The sequence below is a fragment of the Leuresthes tenuis genome, unplaced genomic scaffold, assembly GCF_036924035.1.
Source record: "Leuresthes tenuis unplaced genomic scaffold, fLeuTen1.0.hap1 SCAF_10, whole genome shotgun sequence".
Taxonomy (NCBI): domain Eukaryota; kingdom Metazoa; phylum Chordata; class Actinopteri; order Atheriniformes; family Atherinopsidae; genus Leuresthes; species Leuresthes tenuis.
In genome coordinates, this window is record NW_027325364.1 from 18440617 (window position 1) to 18467570 (window position 26954).

Genomic DNA, 26954 nt, shown 5'->3' on the forward strand with positions numbered 1-26954 from the left:
AGAAGACAAGCAGATAGTTATTCACAAAGATGACACAAATAAGGACATTTAATCTGCATACACAAAAATCCAGTTATCCTTTGCGTCCTTACTGTTTTAGAGTTCCTGGCGTCTTTGATGAGGTTCTCTGCTGATCTGACATCCTCCAAGATGGCGTCTGTCTCAGAATTTCTCAGAGAGTTCAGATGGTCCTGCACCTTAACGCAAATCCGGTCTATCATCTAGAGGGCAAAAACAACACATGAAGCTTTGTGTGCCATCTGGTATTGAGCATCAGTGGGTCAAACAGTTACTAATGGGTGAAATGTTACATTAGATTAATGCCAAAATAAATTGAACAGCAAACTAATTAAATATTAATAGCTACATAAAGGAGTCTACCTTCAAGGCTGGCTATTTTCAATAATGAAAACTGAGATAAACATATTTTCTGTATTTAAATGGGTATATCTTTGAGCTAAAAAAACAAGCCTCTATCTGAAGGAAATAAGATCAAACAAGCACAACATAATCAGGAGGAGAACAGAGAAAACAAAAAAAGTCTCTGTGAGGACCTCTTTTCTAAAACAAACACACACAAGACATTTTTGAAGGCAGTCACAGAGCATCTAGAATGATTGACCCCGTTTACATCTGTGTACTCACCTGCTGCGTGGTTGTAGTTACGATGCCCTGCTGAAGACGATAAGCCTGCTCCTGCAGGTATTTTCTGGTTTCATGGTTCCTGTATAAATAACTCTCAATCTGGAAAGAAAAAAAGCAAAGCTAATGCTAATGTAATACACAAAATGAACAGTGATTTAATGTTATTTCATACAGCTTATTTTTTTTAACATAGTAAAAACACTCTGCAAGGCTCTTCTTTGAGAGATAACAGAATCAAAGGTGGCACCTAATATACCTTTAGCAGGGCATCCTCTGTTTTTTCAGGGCTTGCTTTCAGAGCCTGGGAGGCATCAATGATGGGGATAGGCATGAAGCGAATGGTGAAGTTCCTAATGGACACATAGCCAGAAGACATAATTCCATTTTGAGTTTGCATCATAGAGAATTATGAAACCACAAAGGTTTGGAAAGATACAATTTAATTAACATTAAGCAATCTGAATGCACATACAGTAGATGTGTAATGTGAGGCAGTATGATGGAGTAGTATTTGGGTTAGTATTTCCACTGTAATTATGGGAAGAACCAAAGTAAACAGGTCCAATTGTCAACTGAAATGGCAACTAAATGAAGGTCACTCATGTTGACATGTGGATTGCGAGCAGTGTTCCTATACATTCAGATTACAGTGGAGGACATGGGGGAATAAACTGCGTAAAAATGGGCACAAGCTACAAGCAAAGCAGTAGCAAAGAGGAAGCTGAGATAGAAAAAAAATTTAAGGTTTGGAGTCAAAGTGATTTTTCAAGTGGAGACAAATGAAGATTTGACTCTGCTCAGTGGCACAATATATTGCAGTACCGAACATCTGAAAGAGAATGAATAGAACACAATAGACGTGAGGAAATTGAGTGAACAGAGCAATAACACACAACTCTGTGCAGCTGAAGAGAAGAGAGATCACGGGTAATGAAAAAGACATTGTTCTTTCAATAATTCAATACGGCAGCTGAAGAGGGGAAATGAGGAGATGTGCTGCTGGGAGAGTCTGCAGATGAAAGAGAGGAGAGATGTGCATGTTCAGATGTGTCCCAGAAACAAATGTAGTCACACAGTGCTCACACAGAGAATACTGAATAGTTAGAAGATGTAGAAGAGAAAAATCTGCCATGTTTGGTCTCGAGTTTTGCCTTCTGATCTGTTAGGCTTTCTTCATTGCCCTACAGCATGCTTTCTCATCGTGTCTTTGTTGTTTTATTCCCTGTGTCTGTCAGTCTCTGTGTCTTCCTTCCTCTCATCTTTTCTCACTGCTGTATAAACACAGCTCAGGGTCTGAGATGCAACAGCTCGCCCTGTTTTTCAGGTAATACACCAGTACATCAACACTGTTAGAATAAAGGTTGAAAATGCAGTGTATTTCTGGACTTGTTAGATTTCATTTATAGCAGCAGAAGATGATCAATATAAGCTGCGAGACTTGCATGATCACACACGGAAGAATCAACCTTGCTGACCTGCAAACTGTTATTTTAGGCATGAAACACAAACGTATGGACCAATCAGCATCTTATACTGGTGGCTAAGTGCAGGTTTTGGGTGTCACAATAATCAATAATGGCAGCTTCTATTCACTGACTGGTTTTGTGTGGCTTTCTTGATTCATCTGATTGGGTGACTTGTGACTTAGCGAGACGCTTTAATCAGTTACCTGATACACTTTATCAAAATTATTGTTATGGAGGACTTCTCAAAGAGCTCTGTGAACCATCTGGTGCATCAGGTTATCCAGAGTAATTTCTTTGTTGTTGTTGAAAATTTGACAAAAAAAACTGTCTCTTTTTTGAAGTCCTACTTCAGTAGATCTTAATCCTCTGAACTCTCATTTGTGTTCTTAACTATTATACATTTTGAAGTTTTTCCTACAGTAAAAGCCATATAATAACCTGCAAATGTCTTTCGTGTGTCACTGTGTATCTTTTTTCATAATTCAGTGAATGGGCTCTATCAATGTGCTAATCTGGTTCTGCCCACATCTCAACCTCTCGGCACCTCAGCTCCTCATCTCCTCAAAGTGTCCTCTGGATCTGCCTAACTCCCTCTGTTATGCACATATTGTAAAGAACAAATAATCATGCTTGGTAAATGTCATTAGCTGAGTGAAATAATCCTGGGTTTTTCACTGAATTTTTATTTTGATGTCTCTCTTAACACGTGAACACAATATATTGACATGTTAGCACTGTGAAAATCTTGGTTTTTAGAGGAGGGGAACTAGTAGAATATTTTTTTAACAAAGTGAGTAAGTGATCAGTGATAATTAATATATTGATGGCACCTCAAACTTTCATTGCTGGATGCCTCTTTCAACTCCTGTTGAATTTAGATCTCAACATACAAGCTCAATAAGACCTGGACTTTGTCATCAGTTCATTTGTTGCTACATTTGCATGTTTATGGAAGCACAATGAAAAAAATTTAACCCCATATCCGAAGTTATTATATTTCAATCATTGTATTCTTGAGAAGGACTTCAGCCATTTTTCTGGAATTTAATTTAGATTCAGTTCCCTGGAGGGAAAATGCATCATGTTCCACCAAAGGTTCCAAGTCTATGGGGAGGTTTTGTAGTGTAGAAGGTCTAAATATACTCATATATACTTTACATGGACTTAAGGTTCTGCTTACTTCTCCAAAGCGGCTGCTACGTCCTGTAGACCCTGAGGGCTGACGTTGTTCTTATCCCAGATCACAGTCCTGCATGAAACAAACACAAAAGCACACAAAGCAATGATTTCATAAAGATGATTTGAGTAAAATGAAGCATGAAGCAAACTCACAGAGATTCTACTGTACTATAACCTTATTTTTAGTCCATCATTATTATTTGTGTCTCTGAATGTCATACTCGACCGATTACAGTTGTTGACAAAAATAGCAAACTAATACTGATTTCCATTATCATACAATGCCTGAATACACTGGTCACCTCAGTTTGGAGTTGATCTGCAACGCTTTCGCCAGCATCTTGGCTCCCATATCACCCATGGCATTACCACTGATGTCGAGCTTGGTGAGCGTGGAGTTGCTGCCGAGGGCGTTGAGAATGATGGTCAGATCACTCTTGAGTCTGGAGTCTGCTAGAGACAGGGAGGTAAGGGGCTGGGGAATGTAGAGGAGGAACAAAGCAGATCTTGTTGTAAACTTATGTGGGTATGTAAAGTATTCTCTACGTGACTTGACTAATATATTCCAAGTTTTCTTAACCAAGCCTGTAATCTTTGGCACAGCCTAAGAGAAACTGTGAGCATGCTGCTGCACAGGACTGAGTAGACAGAAACATCAACAACATAACTCAATTCCCCCACAGTTTCAGCTTGGTGGTGGAAGTCAGTTCTTTCTTGACAGATCTACAGTGGAAACAATTCCCCATAACTGCATTTCCACAGCTGAAACTAGATTAAAGACTGGCACAAACAGGTGCCCCATCGACAGCTGTGTACACCAATAAGGGAAGTACAGCATATTGTACTTATACTGTAAAAGTATTTAAAAGTCCCATGCCCTCCCCCAACTGAAGAAAATTAACTGCAACTAATAAAAGGAGCTCACATTCTCCTATCTCTATTAATCACATATGATGACTCTGGGGATGTGCATATCTAATGTTTGAAAAAAATCTAGTAAATGATCAATTGAAACCCGAGAGATGCTTTTAAAAGTGACCTTTTACCCAAGATAAATTAACCTATTTAAAGCCTGTCCATAAAATGATGAAGTAAGTTTCTTTCTTAGGGGTTGAGAGGAATAGTTCAGAATTTCAGAAAAGACACACAAGAAAAGTGTTCCCCTTTCTCATGTTTGTACACCAACTATTTATTTCGAGTCTGAAATCTAAGTTAACATAAGAAGCGGCAGGGCATGACTTTAGAATTAACATGCAGAATCCTAACTGCCTGGACTCTGGAAAGAACACACAAACACAACATATGAGCATGGAGCTGTGTTCGACACGGTATGTGACATTCCAAAAGAGGAAAGGCTGCACTAGGATGCTTGTTATCTAAACAAGCCTTCACTTATCTGTCAGCTCTGGAGGGAAGATACCCAAGAGGCTGCTTATGCACTCCATCTCTCACACATGCACACACACTGTGAAAGAAGGCAACGTGCTCACACTAAAACCTGTAAAAGTAGATATTTTAACCCCTCTGGTCAATGCAAAATTTCATTCTCTGCTGCCTTCCAACACACCCCCCATGACCAGTTTATCACTTTCTGTCCATCTCAATTGAACTTGCTATGACCCACAAGCCCACGCATCTTTCCCGTCTCTTTTCCACTATTGCTTTCTGCCTCTTTTCTTTGAATTTCAATGCCTGCCCGCCTAGCTTTTAAAGATTCACCTTCATCCCACGTGCTTATTGATACACACACATACATTAAATAGAAGTGCAGAGAGCAGTCTAGCTCAGCAGAATCATGAATCTATCACATCCATCACTGGGAGAGAAAGTAGTGCAGACACCACGGCAAAACTTACAGTTACAGCTCCCATGATTGATGGAGATAACATGAGGAAGATGGATTAAGGTATGTAAAGGCTAAGCTGTCAACTATGGATAATTCTTAAACCCTCAACAGGGAAGGTGACCATCAAATCAGAAAGTTACAGGACTCAACAGTTCATATTCTTAAGTCATTTACATGCTGTCATATGTTGGGAAATTCTATCAATGCAAGCATCAAATGGTGAGGTCAGCTTGAGAGCAACTGGTGGTCACACTGTGTGACTTGCTTTAGTAAATTGGATGTTTCCTAAAACAAAGCGGAGACATCTGTTTGGAAGATGTTCTCTGTTAGCACTGGACTACTGCCCCTCACAAAACCACAGAGGAAAAAAAAAATGAAATACTCACCGACTCCTCCTCTTGAATCACGTGTACCAGACTGTCCAATACTGGAGCAAGGTTTCTGAGTCAAACAGAAGACAAAACAAACATACATACAAGAAGAAAATCATATTGCTTGTTCTAATTTTTTCAGATGAATGATGTTTTAAACACAGAGTTTTTTATATGTGGTCATTTGAACTCATTCAAAATGTACATGTAGCGGTAAACGGTTCTCACAGGAGGAGGTTAAGCAGCAAAGAAATGTCAGTCCTGACAGTTTGCATAGGAGTTTGGATGTGTTGCTAAATTTTATCCATGAAACAGGGAAAATTAAATTCCCTGAGCATAGCCATTTCAGTCCTGCTCTGTCATGTCATACCGCCCACTTTATTCTGCACACAGAAGCTCCACACCCTGCCCACCTGCCCTGCATTCTTACTTGGACTTGATGTTATTGAAGTTCTTGCCCAGAGACAGGTGTCTGATGGAGCGGTTCTTGGCTAACCAAACGAGCAGGTTGGACAGTTCTGAGTCCAGACCTGGAGGGAGAGAAATGTAAGATTCTCTGACATTTATTGATTTTAAGAATGGATTTTTTTTGTAAATGTAGAGGCTGACTCACCATTGTCAGAGATATCTAGGCTGGAGATGTTTGGGATCTCAGCAATACAACCCTCAAGGATCTGAGAGCCTCCAGACCGCAGCTGTAAGAATTAACGAAGAAAAAAAACCCAAAAGAAATGACAAAGAAGACCAAATCGGTATTCCAGAGAGGCTTACACTGAGTAAATGTTTGTGCAAATTCAACGATATGATGGCTAAGTGTTGCTGTTACACTTGAATATATCTATACGCATATACTAAAGACTACAGACGCTAAGACTATTAGTAAAACATGTAATCATTTCTTGAACATATCAAATAACAACATGGTTTCTGTAAGAGCAATTGTTTTTTATGAATGGCTCTCAGGTGCCCCACTGAGAGTAAAATAAGCAGGAAAATAAAATGGCAAGACAGGCGTGCAACTGAAAAGAAGAATGAGATGTTAATTAACATGAGTGAGCACATTAGTACTTACACAATGGCCAAGCTTGCAGAGGCATTAGGAGGACAGAACAGCATGTCAAAGCCAAGCCAGCAATTGCCAACAACAAAACACAGATGCCTAATGATCACACTTGTATTCAAATACAAACTCGTCAAAGAGAAACACACTGCTGTACAAAACGCACTCAGCAGGGAGTCGCAGAAAGTCCTGATTTTGCCTGCTGTCGGCTCACTCAGGAAACAATTTTGGGGCACCTTCACCAAACGCTTCATTAGAGGCTTTGACGAGGGATGGAACGCATCACTTCACCCTGAAGATTGACTTAGGGAAGGTGTCTGTAGGAATCTGGAATTGAACTTTCTGTATAATTTGCATTTATAAGTTAACTTTAGCAATCACATCTGAATCTGCAACAAGCTGCGTTTTCTCTATACAAGCAGGCGGAAGATGAAGGCGACAATCTGGTGCAAACATCGGCGCATGGTGTGATAAAACAGAGAGGAAAACTGAACCCCCCCCTTCCCTCTCTCTCTGTTCATCTCCCCCTCCTCCTTCACTGCAACATGCTGCCTGCCAAGTGTTCCATTATGCTGCCTCTCTGCATTGCTGCTGGCCTGTCACATGCTTTTTTCGAGTGCATCCTAAAAAGTTGATTGCTTGTGATGAGCTTTGCCTTCAAATTATTCCAAACTGCACTCGGAAAAAAAACTTTAGTCGACAAGGGCACTTTCACAAATGGATAGAGCGGACTAATCGATGACAATCAGGGCGACAAAAAAGGTGTCCCCTGAAATCCTCTGGTTGCAGTATTTTGACTCATTCAGGATAGCTTTTACTGTGTTTTGTAGGAATGTGCTTTAGCTCTCAGGTATGCTCTCAACACAGTTTTAACATTATCATCAGCATCAATGTGCACTGAATCTAACCACAGGTTGGTTGGTTTTCTGAATTATTGATGCCTGATGATACATTGATGATAATTTCTTATAAATGTTGGAGACTTTAATTTGTGACATTAAGGACACAAATCAATGATGTGTTAGTGCATCCAAGTCATTAAAGATTCATTTTGAAAATGATATTCTGAGTGATTGTGCAGTTTATCATTGCCAGTCTCACCTCGCAGCAGCTGAGGTCTAGCGACACATCCTTAAGGTTGGGATTACTGGCCAGGCCAAGAAGAAGTGCTCTACAGTAATAACATTACAAACAGAAAGAAAGACAATATGAATAATTACAAAACAGAACATTTTTAAATGAAAGGTAACTAAATTGAATGTTTATGAACCCACATTCCCTGAGAACATGCACTCATATCTTGTTAATATTGTCAAAACAGTTGGGCCCTGAGTTGGGAAACTGAGCAGCTCTTAGCTCTAATGTTGGCTAAGAAGTCAAGTTTACCTCGAAGTCCAAAAAAAAAAAGTATGAGTAATAGCAAAAAGACCTACAATATGCTAAATCAAGTGTCCATAACAGAGCTGCTTCTCAGACACAAGTGGATGAATGTGAATGTGTGGTACGTGAATGAACCATTGTCTCACTTGAGGGCCTCTGGCGGCAGCTTGGTTCCTGACACATTGATGGAGCTGAGAGACATGGCACTGCTGAAGAAATGCTTAAATGAGGGGGGTACCTCTTTGCCTTTCCTAAGCAGACAAAAAGAAAACAGATACAAAGTTATGAACAATGGCAAAAAGTTATGACGCAACTTTAAAACTTACATGGTCTGACACCATGTTTTAGCAGATCTGAGATTGAGGCTAACATTAGGATTTTACTCCTCTTATCGTGTGCGAAAGGTTCATGATACACTCTATGTTTTATTTGGTGAAACCGAGCTCAACATATCCAAGAGAATTTTTTTGCTACACCCAGACCCTCTCCTCTCAGATCTCTTCCTCCTCCTCTTACTCTGCTTATCTTCAACCCCACCCCCACTCATCTTCTGCTCCCCCCTTTTGCTCACTACAATCTCTAAGTCACCAGAGACACGCTGGAAAGAGATTCTGTAGTTGGTAAGAAAACCCCAGCCCTAACCCATCTGCTACACACAAAAAAAGAAACATTTGCATCTCAATGTGATTGCATTTGTTCCCCAGCAGGTGTCACACACTAACACACAGACATTATTTATCTACAACTGTGATATGGTCAGCGAACACTTAAACAACAAGCAGGCAACAGACAAGCCTCAGTGGGGTGCCATGTTAAGAGCTTACTGTACACACAACAACAGCTCTAAGAAAGTCACAGCATATTTTTCTGCCAGCATGTAATGGATGACAATGTACGCTATTCCAGGTTTGTTTCATATCAAAATAGGTTTTGCACTGAGGTCGTGATTAAACAAAAACACATCTGCAACTGCAAAAATCTTTGTCCTAATAACCCAATCATTACCAACAAAACAAACTATTTATTTCTAAACTTTTTACTTACTCTACAGCATTTAGTGAAAGCTGATGCAAGTCAGATCTTTGCAGATCAGTTGAGCATTTGGTCATTTCTAATATTTCTGCTTAAGCACAACTTAAATTACGATCATCTGGCATCCATGTGCTTTCAAATTTTTCACTGTAATCCTACATCTCTCCTAATTGTGCCTTCAGTTGTTACATGTTAAGTGCCTCAATATATTTGACACAGCTTATAGGAAACTATTAATATATGCTACCAAGTAACAAACAAAGCTGCCTCCTCCTTCATAATTTTAAGTTAGCCAAACCCAGATAGGTTTTCACCTGTGAGGGAAGATGCTCTTTGACACGTTGAGAACAGAGAGGTGTTGTATGGAGCCTCGCAGCAGAGCAGAGCAAACCTGTAACGCACATAATGTGACAACAAAACAATACACATATATAAATGAACATGCCTGAGCGAGAGAATATGAAATAGGGGCCAAATCAATATGTTCAGTGACTGGCTAACAGCTGGCTACATCTAAAACTAATCAATAAGCCGTGCTTGGCTCTCAGGCCAACATCAATACATTACAAACAGTTTTCAGACCACTCCACATGCAGTGAATTGGAGCAGCCACTAAGTGGGTAAATGAAATTGGATCAAATTACTTGTAACAGATATTAATGTCGAGCACTTCATCTTACAAGGATACATAACACTGACAGCATGATGCAGTTTACCGTGATTCTGTAAATTGGCGGGTCATGTTTGGTTAAAATCTGCTGTTAATTATCATAATGAATGAGATTTATTTTTCTTATGCCCATGTTTTTAATTTAGCGACATTCTCCTGCTTGACAGACTCACCTGGTCCAATGAGCAGTCTGTGTTGGAGAGGTCAAGCGTCGCCAGACTGTTGGGTTGACCGAGGAAGTGGTAAAAATGCTGAAATCAAACAAAAAACATGACAAGGTTTAACACTTCAGCATCTGTCCGGTCTGTTGTTAGTTGCACTGTCACAATCCGGTCATTCTGTCTTACAAAAATCTAACATCTTATCCTTATCAGGATAAAGCTAAATTGAGAATGAAAAGACTTAAAACTTCTCTGTCTTGCATATTCTAAATTGCCTTATTTAGCTTAATGGGAACATGTCAGTTCATCTCTGACTTTATAAAACCAGACAGACCATAAATTACAAGGAGCAAATGATTTGTGTTGCCTGCAAACAAAATCCCGCTCCAACACACATGTAAAAATGTTATCACTATGTAGTATTAGTATTTATTCATTAGTATTCATTGCATGCCTTTTATTCTAAGTTTTGTGGACACAGCTGAAACTTCTGAATTTCCCCTTGGGGATAAATAAAGTATCTATCCATCTCCTCTATCTATCTATCTAAAAGTGCCTCGTCTCTATGGGATAAACAAAAGGGACAAAGTGCCATCCTTTATAAAGCTAATGGAATCAGCTTAGCTTCACTTGTTAATTTCACTAACACATAAAATACAACTTGTTTAATCTGTCCAAAAATAAAAGTGCAAGACAACATGTCAGGGGCTAGTTTACTTGAGAATTTACAAGGGAGAGCTCCTAATGATAGACATCAATGGCAGCATTCTTTAATGCCAGTTACAATCGTTGCATTCCTTTCCACAAGATTCACAAGGTTCACGACTGTCTAAACTTTGTGGCGGTAATGATCAGACAGACTTTAAACAGAGGCTTTGAAAAGAGCATTAAAAAAAGCTCAGTTTCATGCTCAGGATTACCAATGAAGGTTACCATTTAATAAAAAACACGCTAGGTACACTGACTGGAGCTGTAAATGCAGCTGGTGATGTGTAACCTTGGTCATGCTTAGTGAAGATGGAGAAGGGTGGGACAAAAAAAACATTAAAAAGTCATTTTGGCTAAAGCTGTTGAACGTTTTTCAGCCTTTTTTGTTTTTTTTTCTTTATCTGATTTGATTCAACACACTTTCTGTTTTTGACAACTGAAATGGCAAGTCTGGTTATTTCATTTAGACAGAGACCTGAGCCTAGGACATTTTGCACTTTGCTGAGATAATCCACTACAGACATTAGACTGGTGCTCATATTTTCAACTCAGTCAGCACTAAGTGCATCTTAAAAGATGTCAAACGACAACCTCAAACTAAACTCACCTCCCGTCAATAAGCTGTATTACTGTGTGCAGGCAATAAAATATGGGTGTAATGGATGTGTGGTCACAAAGTAAACACTTTATATCTCATGCTCTCACTTAAACTTCCTCAAAAGATTAGTTTTTCCCATGATGTGATTTTCACAAACCTGCTTTAATCATACAGGAGTTACAGATAGAAGCTTTAAAAAGCATATAAAACTGGAAAGCTTTACTCGAATCTTAAAGTGGTGTGAAAAAATAGCTTTATGTAGTTAGATTTGTTTATCTTTAACCGACAAATGTTTCCCCGTTTATGTTTTAATGAATATTCAAAAATGTTTGGGTTTACTTCTTATTATTTAAAACTTTGCCCTGGGGCGTCTTATCGTTTTCATACATCCTCAGTGTAGTACAAAGAGTACCTGCATGTCATCTCCTCGGAGCATATTCCCTGAGAGGTCCAGATGGACTAGGCTGCTAGGGATGGACGGGTTGGCACTCAGTGAATGGCAAAGGCTATTTACCCCTAAAACACACACGCACAGTTCCATAAACACACAGCATTATCACAACCTTCAAAACCCCAGTTGATATTTTGACAGCACAGTGAAGGAAAAGGAAGAGGAAATGGAGAGTGGGGGAAGAAAGGAAAGAACGTGATCAGAATACAGAGTCTGCCTTCTCATGATTTTGTAAATGCAATGTTCTACCCTCTGCTAAATGATGTCTTACTTTGTATATCATAAGAATATATATATAAAAAAAAAAAATGAAGTGCTAAGATTGCAATACGTTCGAAATCTTGAGGTGCTACAGCGCTTTCATGATCAGTATGCATTGAAAGAGAAGCCGTACAGGTGCATGATTTCTATGGCAGAGTGTGCAGTCTAATTCTGACATACGATCACTGCTGTGTGTCTTCTCTGTCGTATGCCTGACACACACAACTGTCACGTTTACTTTGTCACGTCCCGTCTGATTTTCTGCCTGTAAATCAAAGCATCCTGTCAAGTGACTGCTTTGATCAAGCAAGAGAGATTAGAAGAGACGAAAAAGTCAGTGATATCGGAAAAATGAGAGAAACAAACAGGAGGTTCTAAACTTCATGTGTGAAACCCGCTGAATTACAAGTAAAAAACAAAACTGGTATTAAAATGGAAAAAAAAGAAAGAAAGAAAATCCCCAAGTCATCTGGGGGCATAGGTTATGGATTCAGGGTTCAGTCTAAACAGCCCGAGCCTCTCTAATCCACGCTCTTGAATATAATAGCTCTTTATTGATTGCCTGAGAGCAGAACATGTTTACAGTGCCTGAGCTGAGGTGGTGCTGAAGGGTTCACTATGGATGGGAACCAAGAAGAAATTAAATCCGTGAGTAATTGCTGACAACAGACACTTTTAATCTAGCAAACATGATAAAGAGTGCCCTAAAATCCACTACAGCTATTTGCACAATTATGCAAAATCAGCCTCACATTATTTCTGAGGCATGTAGAACTTTATTTCATGTCAATAATGCACGGCTCCAGTAACAGAAGGAAAGAGCCCAAGGGAGAAACATTTATGGAAATCAAAACACATTTCATCTAATCACAGAGTCTTGGTAAGCACATTACATTGCAGATGCCCTTCTTTCTCTCCCTCTCTGAATCAGAAAGTTAATGTGGAATATTTCAGTTTCACTGGCATGCCAGCTTTAGCAGTAGTCAGATTTACTGCATGTAGACTAAAATTGTGAACAGAAAGGCCAGGTCATTACGAGATAAGATTTCTGTTATTTAAATAGCTTATTGAATCCATTGGGTCACTTGCCGATGTTCTTGTTTACTTTATTGTTTGTTGTATTTATTCGCTCATTTCAGCAACATGACAGGAAGACTTGCACATACCTTTGGGGGATAGGGAGGTTTTGGAAAAGTTTAAATGCTTGAGCCCCATTCGGAGTTTGGCAAACTGAGCACCTAGAGAGGAAACACCTGCAGCAAGAGAGAGAAAACAGAGCACGGCTTTTCAAATGTTGGTTCTAGTGGATGGGGCTGCTGAAGCCTCTTTTATTCACAGCCTGCAGCATTTCAGAAGCATTTTCATTTTAAATGCAAAGAGAAAAATGCTAAACTTTATACCACTGTATTGTGAGGAATAAAGGTTCAATTCTATAAAGACATGCAGAATCACTAATGTTTACAAGCATGTTTAGGTTTTTCTTGGCATGAGTCAGAAAATAAAAAAAGAAATGTCATGTTAACAGACAACCCAGAGTGTGATGAGCCACAGAAATCTGTTGCAGGGCTACACGCCACTGCCTTAATATTTGGTGGTGTATAAATAATTCATGTGTCCCAGATAGACCAAGAAGCCTTAGGTTAAAGATGATAAAATATTTAGCTAGTTGCACACACAGAGACTGCAATGTTGTCACAACAAGTTGTAAATAAAAAAAAATACAACTCAATGATCTAATAATGCATTTAAGAATTGAGCAACTACTCAGCTTTTACTTGTGCTCTGCCTGCATGAAACTGTGTTTGTGGACTCTTCCCTCTACTTAGCTGATTGTCTGTTCCTTCCTCTGAACTTGTTTGCCAAGTCTAAATGTCCTCTTGCAACAAACCTGTCTTTTGGTTCTGTTACTGTTAGCAAAGGCAATCCATTTGAAAAATTACTTGGAAATAACCCATATTGTAAAAGATTGCACAATATTCATACACAGGTATTATTAGAAAGTAACTACAGTGTTGTACACATCTGGAAGATGTAAAAAGCACACAACAGTGAATACAGGTAGAACACCATCGTTAGAGAGTACAGAAAAGTGAACTGTAGATCAGGATGAAAGGCCAGCCTGCATTATACCTCTGTCTTCCAGTGGGTTGTTGGCAAGATTAATGGTGGCAAGTCCTGAGCTGGGGTTGTGGGCCAGAGCAGCAGCAAGCTTCTGGGCAAAATCACTGTAAGGGTGTATCAATTATATGTTTACAGCCAATATACAACACATGTAGAGCCCAACAAGATGCTTTAACAACATAAATATTTCACCCTGGCCTCAGATGTACGGAAAAGCTGAATGTAACTGCAGTGAAACGTTACATCAGGAGTAGAAAAGAAAGGTCCTAAACTTTGAAACATTGCATCAATTTTGGTATGAAATCAAAATAGTATAAAATAAATGTGTCATGTGTCATGCTACTTAAATCTTACTAAATCAGAAATTTGCCTCAGATAATGTCTAAAAAAGACACTCTAGAGATCTCAAATTGAACTTTTATAATGTTTTGGAGACTAACGAAACACAGAATAGAAAATAAAATGTACGCAAGTTTAAGCTGTTAGAATGAGTCAAGTTTAAAGAAATTATATCAACACTTCCCATAACTCAAGGTTGGACGCATCCTGGCTGTGAAACACATATTTTTCAGACGTAGAACCTCAAGTTTGCAACATTTCTGCTGAAACTTTGTCACCTCAAGGCCAAAAAAGAAATGTTCACACTGGTCCCATAATTCTACTTATTGTGTTAACGTACTAATTACCTGCAAAAACAAGCTAAAGCTGATGGTCCTTTCATGTTCATGCTGGAGGAGGCATGAAAGTAGTTTGCATTATCTTACGTTTTGAGTCCTGCATTGTCCAGAACCAACTCCTCCAGTCGACTGGATCGAGACACCACCCGAAGGATCTGCTCACACACATCTGCAGACTAAAGAGAGACATTTATTTATTAAAATGCTTTTGTTTCTCCCATTTAATCCAAAGCACAAAAGATTAACTAATCGAATCATGTAGCACTGAAATACTGTACTTATCCAGAACAGCAAAACTTCAGACTGAAACATTCAAGGTCACAGGAATAAGGCAGGAACTTACAATTATTCTGCATTCCTATGCAAATGTACATGCTGTGCTTTAAAACTGTGCCACTGAATGCAAAGAAAAATGAAAAAAAAAAAAAAACATAGAAGTGAAATCCCTGTTTTCCACCTAAATACTATTCATGTGTGACACAGCCAGACTGGGGAGAGCAGACTTCGCACTTTAGAAGGAGAAAGTTGTCTCGCTTCTGTGCTCTCAACCTCACAGGAGATGCAGCCGGGGGAGCTAAAGCACTCATATTTAGACAAAATTAAAAATTAAACAGTTGAATGGCCTACCAAGATGTTAACTGACCCAGTTCACTTTGTGCTGTGTCATCCTCAAACATGAACAGTAGACACAAACACATTTAGCTTGTACTGTTTCAGTTTTTCAGTTAGTCCTTATTATCTGGAGTGACTCATAACACAAACAGTTTCCATAATGATAACAGACCTTTAGACGAACATTGTGTCGTTATAATTCTTGGTTAATGATATTACAGCAACAAGGCCTGCTTCTGTTAGCCAGCAGCCACAGTGTTGCCAAACAGTAGAAGCATTGTCCCATACTTATCTGCAGCGAGGAGGAGAGAAAGAAGGGAGTAATGGAGAAAGTGATAATGGAAAGAGAGAGAGACAAGGACAGGAAGAAAAAAGGGGACTATTGTTCACACGATTATGCTGCCTAACTATGAGTGTTAAAGAAGAGGAATAAGAAGGATGGAGTGCACCCAGGGATGACAGATAGCAAAGAGAAGATAAGGAAGATACGAGGGTCGTGAGGGGAGAAACGGAGTGAAACGGCAGAAAAAGGAGTCATAGCTCGGCTGAGGGGCACAAAAAAAGCAGCACAAAGAACTCTGTATTTTCCACAGTAACACTGTTGGAGACAGCACAGGGACACTGTCAGCATGTGCATTGTACCATTTACCACTCATTAAATAACAGCCTTGTCATGCTGCACTGTTCTGATCCAACATGCTGATGTGATATCACACATTTTAACACCTGAGCTGTGAGATCATGAGGTAATCAGGGGGAGAGTCCTCTTATCACTGCAGTCCCCTTGTCTTCTCCCCCTTCCCCATTTTCGGCTCAGCATCTTGATTAGAGCACAACACAAACAGCCTGATTGAACTGAGGACTAGCAGCATTATCCCTCCCTGTGATAGCCTGTTGTACGTGTGTGTGTGTGTGTGTGTATCAGTGTGCGTGTTATATTATCCATTTTGCTGCAATGAGACTTGCTTTATCCTTTACATAGATGTTCTTAGACTGTAATCTAGGGGCTTGAGGCTTGTGGCTTTAGTGCTAAACATGTCCCCACCAGCCACATTTTATGTCCTGTTTGCGCGCCGCATAGTGTTTCTTTTTAGATATTCCAAATTTAACATATCAGATTTTTAACAGCACAGATGCAGGGGCACAGGGCTGTGTTGTTGTCGGGTCCAACTTTTGAAAGCCTACTGCTTTATTTCTGACTTATTTCCCAGCTTTGAAATGTATAGTTTGTTTTCTCTGTGTTTCCCAGTCAGGCTTCATTGTGTAAATCTGATTTGTCTTTCCTGATACCTTCTGACTCGTTTCCCTTTCACTCTGTCCACTGACCTCGTCTCTGACCTCACAGTTTGCCTCGCTGCTCTGTCATCACTTTCTCTCCCTGCCCTTGTACTTTACTTTCAGACTTGCTTTTGTTTCCACTGGCACACAGTTCAGATACAATTCCAACTGTTGCTCTACAGAACATCCTTGCAACTTTTATTTGTCCGGTTTAAAAAAACAAAACAAAACAAAAAAAACAGCCAACTACAGCTATACTGAAACACACACTCAAATAGCACTAACAGGCTTAGGGTCCTAAACTAGACAAGAAAAGACAGGCTGCACATGTGCCTGCAAGAGTATTTCTGTCTAAATCTGGACATGGCATGGTGAGGGGCTGGTGTTTTACATTTTAATACAAAAAGAATTGTCTGTGACAGAGAGCTGAGGTAATTGTTTGGATTGAGGAAGCTGAGTGTGATAATTGAGGAGACTGAGCGAAGTCTTGAGATGCAGAGCTGGTAATGGAGTGCTGCAGGGGGGCAACAGCCCGAGACATTGAGCCCCTTTGTCTCCTTTGGATTAGGAGTCTTATCACACAAAAACATTGGACTGATCCTCAGTCAAAAGACTGGAGGGGGAGATTGAGAAAACAAAGGGGCAAAATATTCTGTCAGGACATACAGATTCTGCCATACACATGGTCCGCTAAAAGGTACAAGATGCCCGCACTACAGTAAAGTCACACAGAGAAGAGAAACATGTTGTGTCAATAAACGCTAAAGAGAGAGACTGAAATAACATCTATATGATAATAAAACTATAAACTAGTGGATTAGGATGTTTTTTTTCTTATTACAAACTTTGAACAAGATCCAACTACGTTTTAAGCACCGACTTGAATGCAATCTTCCGCACTGTTTCAGAAGTATTACCACGTGATAACCTGCTCATTCAGCGGTTTTAATAGTTTTTAACCATCATAACAAAGTTGTCCTAAGTATAGCCATGTCAGCACAGCACTTACTGGTCAGAGTGAGGCTCAGAAATTTGAATGTGTCCAATACTGTGGGTTAAGGCCAAATATCAGAGAAAATAATAGCAGTCATATTAGCTTGAGTAACAGTAACTGGCATTTTATCTTGTTAAAACAGTAATTTTCCATCTTTTGGCCTAATCGGTTGGTGTTTGTGATCTCTTGAGAAATAGATGGGGTTTGTGCAAAGAGGCAGACAAAAGGTCCTTACCAGTCTTCATTTGTTCTTCTTTAAAAATCAGAACCCAAACAGGAATAGATTTTTGGGGATTAAAGACATATTTCAAAGATGGTGCCACCTCAGCAGGTATTCTTTGTAAGCTATTTGACAATATAATTTTAGGTTATCAGAAAATGTTTCAATATCTCATCATGGCTTCATATCATACAACACTTAAAATACGGATCTATGTGTGATACACTGGTTTTGGCCAGTGATTATTGTCCTGCATGCTTTTCTAAGCAGGAAATGCATACAAATACTACTTACTTTTGCCCTGCAAAACTGTGAATTGTTAATATGAATAGGGAAGACAAAATAGTAAATACTTAAATTAATCCTTAAATCTGATAAGTACTAACCAGTTTGTAATCCTTGGTAGACAGCTTAGTGAACCACTGGTTAAACTCCAGTACTGCTATTATAGCTACCAGATCCCTGAGGACACAGGGAGGAGAGGACAGGTTAGGACATTTTCATTACCACCTTGAACAAGGTGATGACTTCAGGGAATGACTTTAGCATGTTAACATAAAATAAATCCAGCAGCATCGACATCAAATCATTTGTTGTGTGCCATGTGAATTCAACTCTGTACAGTTTACATTCTTACACTTTGTGTTCTATTAATATAAAAAATAAAACAATTTAAAAAATAAAAAAAGACCGCTGACACCCACCTATTCTCCAAATGACTGAAGTCCTGCAGGTTGAGCTCTCTTGTGTCTTGTGTCAGATAGATGGTGTCAACATCCTGGAGATGATGTGATTAATTATACATACAGTGTTGTGGTTATCCTATTCATCAAAAGACTGTATGCGGTTTTATGGATCCAACGGGGATCCGCTGTGCAACATCACCAAAGAAGAGACACAATGCTTACCCACTGCACCTCCTCTCTGTAAGGCAGCCCCAACCAGTCACACACACATCTGTACATCTGAGAAAATCCACCTACACATACAGACAACCACAAAGGAAGAGAAATTAAAAAACAAAGATTGATTATCAATTGATAATCAATTGATAGAGGATGGACTGAATGAGTTAATCAGAAATGACATTTAATCTGAGTATATGAAACTAAAGTACCAGCAATGGCAGCTACTGTACTGTCCTTACACACACACACACACATGCACACTTTTCTCAAGCATCAGGATGAAGAGGCACACAGTAATCTGAAGTGCCAGGCTCCTACCACATGGTCCAGGTTCAGCAGGTTTGTTGTTCTCCCAAAGAGTCTGCAGCGAGGTCAGCCTGTCGAGAGGCTCCATCGTAAGCTTCTTCATCCCTTTACTGAGAAAAGAAAACAATTGGAAACCGCCTTGATGCCCCATTTCTGTATTGCACTTGGTGAAGATTTAAAAGAAAATATCCTAGATTCCCTTTGAAAGAGGCTGGAACAAGCAGCATTGAACTACTTTTGCAAAACCTTTTCCCAAGCGAGTCATACGGTAACTGCTGTGTGCTGCGAGGCTCTTCAGTTATTAGAAAAGAACCAACTCTGTCTACTCTAACAATATCTAATCTAATGGTTAGAATTATTAAGCATTATCAGCATTAATGGAGTGTGACATTTAAAAAAGAAGAAAAAAAACTTTTGTTTCAGGTTAGAGAAGTTTATGGTTTGACATCCATGAGCATTACAGCAGTATATTAATACTTTCTTGTTTGAGCAAAATATAATGAATGACTCACCATGCTGCCTATCATGTGTATCTTCAGAGAGGAAATTTCTTTTTTTATACTTGTACATGAAAGACAGTGTGTTTAGCTGTGTAAAGTAACCTGTGACTTGGAGATCAAGTGTGTGTAACAAAGATTAAACACGTGAATCCTCATAATGGATATATTGAATCTCTGTAAACATTAACGATCAATCTAAATCTCAGTGAACTCAGAGAGACTACAATACCATACAGTAAACTTACCTTGGTGGGAGACCAGGACATATCCTCAGCAAACAGTTTCCGATGTGAGCCACCACGTCATTTACCTCCTCTGTGGAGGGCAGCCTCAGAGAGAAGGAGCCACGCTCATACTCTATGAATAGCTAAAAGGAAACAAACATTAAGTGATCCATGCAACTGTCAGTGGATCAAGCCCACATCTGTGTGAACCACTCTTTTAGCCAACAAAGGTAGATGTTTTCATCGTTTGTGCTTATTTGGTCTGATTTTAAACAATAAAATTGTAAATAAATAATTTCAACACAATTTGCCTCATCAGCAAAGCAAACACAGGCTTTTGGAGTATTTTGTAAATTTAGTAAATTCAGTAAAACTAACTATCGATTTAAGTATTCAGACCCTTTACTCACTACTTTGTTATAGTACTTTTGGCAACAATATTCGGCCACAAGTCTTCTTTAGAATGATCCCACAAGCTCAATGCCGAGCCTGATATCTTAAACACTTTATTGCTTTATTCAGCAATTTTATTTATTTCTCAGTGTTTATCCTTCCCAATATCCTGACTATTCTTTTAGCCCTATTCACTAAAAACAGGGGCTAAAATTCTACACAGAATGGTGCCCACATCACCATGCTTGAGTAACAGATGCCACTAATGATTTGTCACCTAGTTTTTTCTCATTCGTGACCATTTCTCGTGGTGCATTTTCTTTTTTTAATCAGAAGAAGCGTAAACAGCAGCAATTGGTGGATTTTATGGCAAAGACAACACTATTGTCATTCCCATATAAAAACACCCTCAATATCTGGCAAACAGCCTCCATCTAGTTTGACACCATTTGAGCACCAAGCATCAACACTGATGACTGTGGTCAGTCTTAAGTACACATAAGGGATGCTCACTTCATTTAAATGAATAAATAAATAAAGCTAAAAAACAAAAAATCTAATCAAAACAAAATAACATTAACCAAGACTAGCTCATCGTGTCAGAGTTAAAAATAATTGTAAAAATAAACATGTGCTTCCTGTGTGAGCCAAAATTAACATAATCCACAGCGGTCCTTCAGTAAAGATATTAAGAGAACTGAAATCACTCAAGATAAGTGGGACAGAGCCAACAATAAACTAGTAACACTTGGTCTTGGGGGACAAGTCACTGGAATAAGTCTAATATGTGGCAGCTCCAACTCATCACTTACAGTAAATAAAGGAGCTATTGCTAACAGCCTGGTGCCTGATACAAACACAGCACCTTAAGACTTGACACCTTCACAGCCTGGAAAAACTGAAAAGGAAAAACTCAGCATAACAGACAAGGGGTTGTTATGTTAAAACTGTCAATTTTCAACATTTGGAAAGCTTGTAAATGAATAAAAACCTTATTAAGAGTTCTGTCAAACTCTCTGCCACACATTACAACCTATTCTTTTAGCAAGAACAGGAATATTAGTATACCTGAAAATGTATACCCATCACTTTAACATGTTCCGCTTTCAGAGTGTACGCTTTGTGTACCTGTGTTGGCTTGTGGCAAGCAATTCCCTGGATTTCCAGATAATTGAAGGAGTGTTCCACCTAAAAAAAAAATAGATAAATAAAATAAAAAGGAGCACACAAGATACATCAAAATCTATTTAGCCAGACAAATCAATGGCCTCCTAATATGGAATAGGAACAGTCAAGGACGTATCAAAGGACTGTTTGAACTGCTGCTTATTATAGGACAAGAGTGAATGATGCATAACTGTCTTGTAGAGTCACAGTCAAAGGAACGCATGACTGTTCCATAATTAACAGTTTGGTTTCTTTCTCTGGGCCGTTACACATTTGCTTAGTTTTTCCACAGCTACAACAGACACATGTTTAAGCACAAACAAAGACTGCTGTACCAGCTGCAGCGACTTTCCCACCTCCCTGTTTGTTAGAATTTCATTTCCATCAGCTGACTTTAGGTATGATGCAACCATATAACACAGACACTACTTTAGTGTCTCACTTTCACAGTTTACAGTTCGCTTTGCAAATTGCTAGAACTCAGCATAAATATATCAGCATTTTGAAATAAAATGCACATGCAAGCAAACTAAAAAAGGCCTAATTTTTATGTAAGAGATCAGGGGGCCCACATCGTCAGCCTACAGACAAACAGAGCAGTTATTTTTCGTATCGGTTTCACGAGGGCATTTCAGGACAAAGAAAACAAGGGAAAGCCGTGGCTCTTCTTCTCATGCTTAAATAGGAAACCAAAATAAAAAGGGGAGATCCTATACATAAAAAATGGCAACTACACAGTGAGTATAGTTTTCCTCTGCTTATTGCTCCCAGAGAAACACATACAGTGGAGTGCCTGAGGGCAGGACAGGCAGCGAGGCCAGACAACTCCAGGTGGGAGCTGGTTTCCCGAGGCTTGGCTCAGAGATGAGAGGGAGGAGAGGATAAGCATAAGTCTGTCTGCTGTCTGACTGCAGTATACACTGTATGTGTGTGTGTGTGTGTGTGTGTGTGTGCATTTACAGCAATGCTTGTGGCTACTTATTCCACAATATATACACAGTAAGAATTTGTTCTTTTACACATGGAGCAGAACATGTTCTGTTCATTCAAGATTTCAACTATGAAAAATGATCAAAAAGGAAATAAGTCCGATAGGTATTAACATAAAAGAGGAAATCAAAGCTCAGTCAATGACCTGTTGCAGTGATTAAACAAAGAAATGCACACAATAAGGTGTTGTCAAAGACAAATAAAAGCAGTGTGAACTTTGGACTAAAAATACACTTGCTTTTTGTTGCAGCTTAGATTTGTTCCCCTCCCATTTATTTGGCTCATGTACGTGTTACAATGGTGGACCAAAATTAAACAATCGTATCAAAGTCCAATGTCCTCCTTGACAAGGGTCAATCGCATTTATCCAACTGTGCCTTCAAATGACATGGCAACATTTTGAAATGATTGAAGTGGATGTGGTGATAAATCATGGTTAAGGTGCCATGCTGAGAAGTGTACGGAGGAACCAAATGCTGTTCACTGATGGTTCAACCATTCGTTCAGTCTCCATCTGTCACTTTCACTGCTCATCCTCTTCTCTTTTAGTTGAATTTTCATGGTTTTTGTTGGCATACATGCAAGATGGACCGATGTAAGCTGAAAGATTGTAGGTGATAAAACAGAATACCGTTTACTTTTATTGAGAACCAATCTAGAAACATGACTATGTGACTACATTGTTTTAGGTGAATATCAGGTTGGGCTTTTGTTTTTCATGTTGAGATTGAAGCATGTTACGTGTTGGGTGTTAAGGCTTTGAGAGATCCATGTGAATTTATTTGTTACAGGCATTTAAGGCTTTAGACATTAAACGGGCAAAAATCATATTTAAAAAAAGCTGTACAAGACATAAATGCAGCACCAAGAGACAATAAAATTAAACAGAGACCAGAGGCAAGAAAGAGGATACGAATTCATTTGTGTGTTAGAGAGAGCATGTGTGCAAGGGTCGGAGGAGACACCAACGGACCCCGCAGCTTCCCAAGAGAAGCCAAAGCATCAGTCTGACGGACACACACAGGAAAACCCACTTAGAGGGGCGTAAAAGAGCTAAAGGGAGATTTCAGCTGTAAATAAAAAGCACAATGTTTTACTGAGAGTTTCCATCAACTACAGTACAATACCTCAATACTCAAGCTTTCGTCTCCTTTTTAGAATATTAGAATGGTATACAGAAGACACAGTTGAAGACAACTCTGCCGGACCTCATTTAATCCATATGCAAGTGAACCCCGAACTGTAAAAAATGAGTCTAGAAGCTAATCCTCATATACAGTTGATTAATCTCCACAAATCATGAAAAGTACAAGAATAAATACACGAACAGTCAGATTTTTCATGTATGTTGGAAGATTTCATCTTTAAGAATTATGCATAAAGAATCCAGCCAGACAATGGCAACGTGGAAATCTGAGCAAAAAGGAATAGTTAATGATGAGGACTTTCACAAAGTGGAGAGTTGTTGTGCTTCCCATAATTACAGTATTGTCAGTTGGCTAATGTATGTGCTGAATTTTTTTTTTCTGCCTGCACAAACAAGCCATTTAAATTCGGCGGTTTGAATTTGAGATAGACATTCTTCAGTGTGGTCTCAGATTGTGCTGACTGAATGATTAAACAATGGTGAAAGGGTCCCTACTGGAATGTGAGTCTGGTAAACTGGTTCTTTGGAGATGAAAAAATGATCACATTAGGCCACTGGTTGTCACCGCTGACTTCTGGCACGTTGGCGAGTGTGGGAGGAAAACGAAAAGAGGAAGGGCAGTAGACAGATGGGAGGGACAAGGATGGAAATGCCTGGACTGTTGAGTGAGAAGGAGAGGATGAGGATGAGAATGAGAAAGCTGAGAGCAAAGTAAAGAGAGCAAAGGTGATGTGTGGCTGGAATCTGGCTGAGCGCAGCAAAAGATGGAGGGAATTGAGACCTCAAAAAGAATGAAGAAGAAAAAGGGACAGATAGGCTGATGTACTGGGGACAGGGGATGTAAAGATGGCTTAGAGCTTCATCAGGAGGCAAACAGATATCAGAAGCTATGGCAGTGGAAATTTATGACATCATTATGTCAGACTGTTGTTTGCAGCCCTTCTACCTTAAGTCAAAATGTAAATCTTTTCATGAAACCATTAATCGTAAACTGTTCCTGGAAATCCTCACAGCTATTTAAAAAGAAGTTGTTGCGTATTTGGGAAGAAAACAGTTTGGTGCCATCAGAGTCTAAAAAGTAAAAAATCTGACCTACCCTCTATGTTTTATTGAAACATAATAAGACATTTAACTTGCTATATTTAAAAAAATATATAGAAAGTTCATATGCTTAAATATTATGCTAACTTAAGCACCATAAATATCTAAAATAATATATTGAATTCTGAAAATATTAAAGTACAATTCCAGACATTTGTACACTGGGCCCTTTTGACTTTCTCCGTCTAACTCTCAACAAGGACAAGATCTTTGGAAATGATCAAATACTGAGTGACACCGATAAGACCGGCAACAATTAAATGTCTGTAACATAACCTTTGGCTCTGAGATTTTACTAACAGTACCCCGGAGTTCCAAGCAGAATACCTGCCAAATGAACTAATCATCAACATATTCTTCTACACATGCGAGTTTGTTTACATGTCTGACGCTGTGCATAGCTTCATGTTCAGCCTGTGCTCATACTGCAGGGATAGTTGGAAACCAGGTCAGTGGGGTAATTGACCACTGCATGTAGCCGAGGTTCCCTGCGTTGTGTTATCGTACTGCTTAAAGAAAAATGTTCAGCCATATATGAGAACTATACCCAGACACACAATTATAAGTAAAGCCAAAGGGAAGCAACTTCAAGGGATTTATTTATTAATTTATCCATCTATTCATTCTTTTTTTGTCCAAACCAATTTCTGTTCCCACTGGGTAGACCTTGGACATGTCAGCAGTCCGTCATAGGGCCAACACAGAGACAACCAACCATGCACACTCACTTCTAGTGTCACTTCATAATTAACAAGAAACCTAACATGCATCTTTTTGGATGGTGGGAAATACAGTACTATCTCAACCTATAATGTGCCAATTGTAAATCCATGATAGAAGAAAAAATGCAAACTATCAAAAAGCCTCTTAAGTGACTTTAGCCATTTTAGTTTGTGATTTGTCTAAATTCCAATAATCTACCTCACCAACAGACAACATTTTTTTCTGGCCTTTCATTACATCATTATGAGGTGAAAAGAAAAATGAACATTCCACTGACTTAGAAGTAAAATCAAAGCAGAATTGGCGTCCTTACCTTGGCGGGAATGCGAGCCGTTAAGAGGTAGGCACGGTAGGATGCGAGGGCCTAAGAGAGGACAGAAAGAATAATCAGCATGTTGCAGTAAATATACAGTGTCTAGCTGGAAATATGCACCTTGAACAACAAGAATAAGGAAATGACAAAGGACTCAGAAATGTAAAGACATGTGACTCTAAAACATGTCTGTCAAAATGAAGAAGCAGATAAAAAAAAAATAAATAAATAACAAGGAGAAAGATTTCTACTTGATACATTAAACCAAACTAACTTAAACAAGCTCCTCCAGACGTGAGCCAAATTAAATCTCAATCAACACAGCACAATAACATGCATGTGACATTAATGAAATATCTGCTTTCACAGTGATGGGATTGTCAAAGGGAAAAATCAACATTAACACAAAGAAGACGGTGGAAGCACAATGAAAGAGTCTGACATTTAAAAACAGGATTGTGTTTTAAAGTTACATTTCAAAGACAAAGGTATGTGCCGTGACACTGGATTTTCTCCTGTCAAAATGTATCATTACACACCACAGCCTGACCTTTAAACCATCAGAGGGAGAGTTCCACTATTTTCAGAGTAATCATTCTTAATGGTCAGGAAAGACACACACCCAGAAGAGCTGCAAATAATAACAGCCTCAAACCATCACATAAACCTCTAGACTAATCAATAAATCAACTGCTCGCTACAAAGCTGAGCGGTTACGCATACCACGAGGGGTAATACCCTTAGATCCCATTTCAATCCCGGATTAGACTTCTGCTGATGAGAGGGAACAGACAAATGGAGCCAAAAAAGGGTTTGAAAGCAGAAAGGGGAATAAGGTTGCAAAAGCAAGGAAGATGAAGGGCAGAACACATCGTGTGAACAAGTCCCTGATAAACAATGCCTGGAACTAAGAGCAGGGAAGGAAAAAAGATGGAAAAAGAGAACATAAGAAAAAACAGGATTAAGGAAAGACTAAAAATTCTTCTAAAAATCTTTTTTCAAAGATGTGAAAGAAGAAACAGAAGGATGAAGGACAGGGCTAAAAAGGATGACAGGGCTTCCCAGCCCTTAGAGGTTCAGCTCCACAGGCAGCGTTTATGTGATTTGACGTGATGGAGACAGACAGGCAGGCCTGTAGAGCCAAAGATAACCTCTTCTAAAGAGCACGAGTCACCACTGCTTCACTCAACTCTCCCTTTCTTTTTCGTCTACATTTCATTGCTGCACCGTCCCTCTCATTTCCATACTGTGTAGATGCAAGTATACTAATGAGGAAATAGCATTGCAAAGTGATATCTCATTTCACTTTAAAACACTGATAAACATCTTACTGCAAAGTCAGATAAGCCATGAGAATATGTAAAAGAAAGTTTTATATGTCATATTTGTGCAGTTCGTCCTCATTTTCTCTTACATTTGGCTTGGCTGACGGAACCTCCATCAACTTTACAC

The 26954-nt window shown here is 39.1% G+C and overlaps 1 protein-coding gene across 2 annotated transcripts in view; it reads right to left on the reverse strand.

The window, feature by feature from the left end:
* Positions 1 to 26954, reverse strand: part of LOC140316691 (F-actin-uncapping protein LRRC16A-like) — a 58806-nt gene that overhangs the window by 10443 nt on the left and 21409 nt on the right. For both annotated transcript variants that reach the window (XM_072394623.1, XM_072394622.1), the window contains exons 3-25: positions 25503 to 25553; positions 21190 to 21249; positions 19690 to 19811; positions 18957 to 19054; positions 18639 to 18709; positions 18435 to 18508; positions 18117 to 18192; positions 14714 to 14802; positions 13959 to 14053; positions 12995 to 13081; positions 11529 to 11632; positions 9823 to 9900; positions 9294 to 9370; positions 8094 to 8198; positions 7669 to 7738; positions 6121 to 6202; positions 5938 to 6037; positions 5523 to 5577; positions 3593 to 3765; positions 3292 to 3360; positions 902 to 995; positions 646 to 744; positions 93 to 221 (exon numbers count right to left, since the gene is read on the reverse strand). In XM_072394623.1, the coding sequence (XP_072250724.1) occupies positions 93 to 221; positions 646 to 744; positions 902 to 995; positions 3292 to 3360; positions 3593 to 3765; positions 5523 to 5577; positions 5938 to 6037; positions 6121 to 6202; positions 7669 to 7738; positions 8094 to 8198; positions 9294 to 9370; positions 9823 to 9900; positions 11529 to 11632; positions 12995 to 13081; positions 13959 to 14053; positions 14714 to 14802; positions 18117 to 18192; positions 18435 to 18508; positions 18639 to 18709; positions 18957 to 19054; positions 19690 to 19811; positions 21190 to 21249; positions 25503 to 25553 (2058 nt within the window). The remainder of the gene's footprint in view (positions 1 to 92; positions 222 to 645; positions 745 to 901; positions 996 to 3291; positions 3361 to 3592; positions 3766 to 5522; positions 5578 to 5937; positions 6038 to 6120; positions 6203 to 7668; positions 7739 to 8093; positions 8199 to 9293; positions 9371 to 9822; positions 9901 to 11528; positions 11633 to 12994; positions 13082 to 13958; positions 14054 to 14713; positions 14803 to 18116; positions 18193 to 18434; positions 18509 to 18638; positions 18710 to 18956; positions 19055 to 19689; positions 19812 to 21189; positions 21250 to 25502; positions 25554 to 26954) is intronic.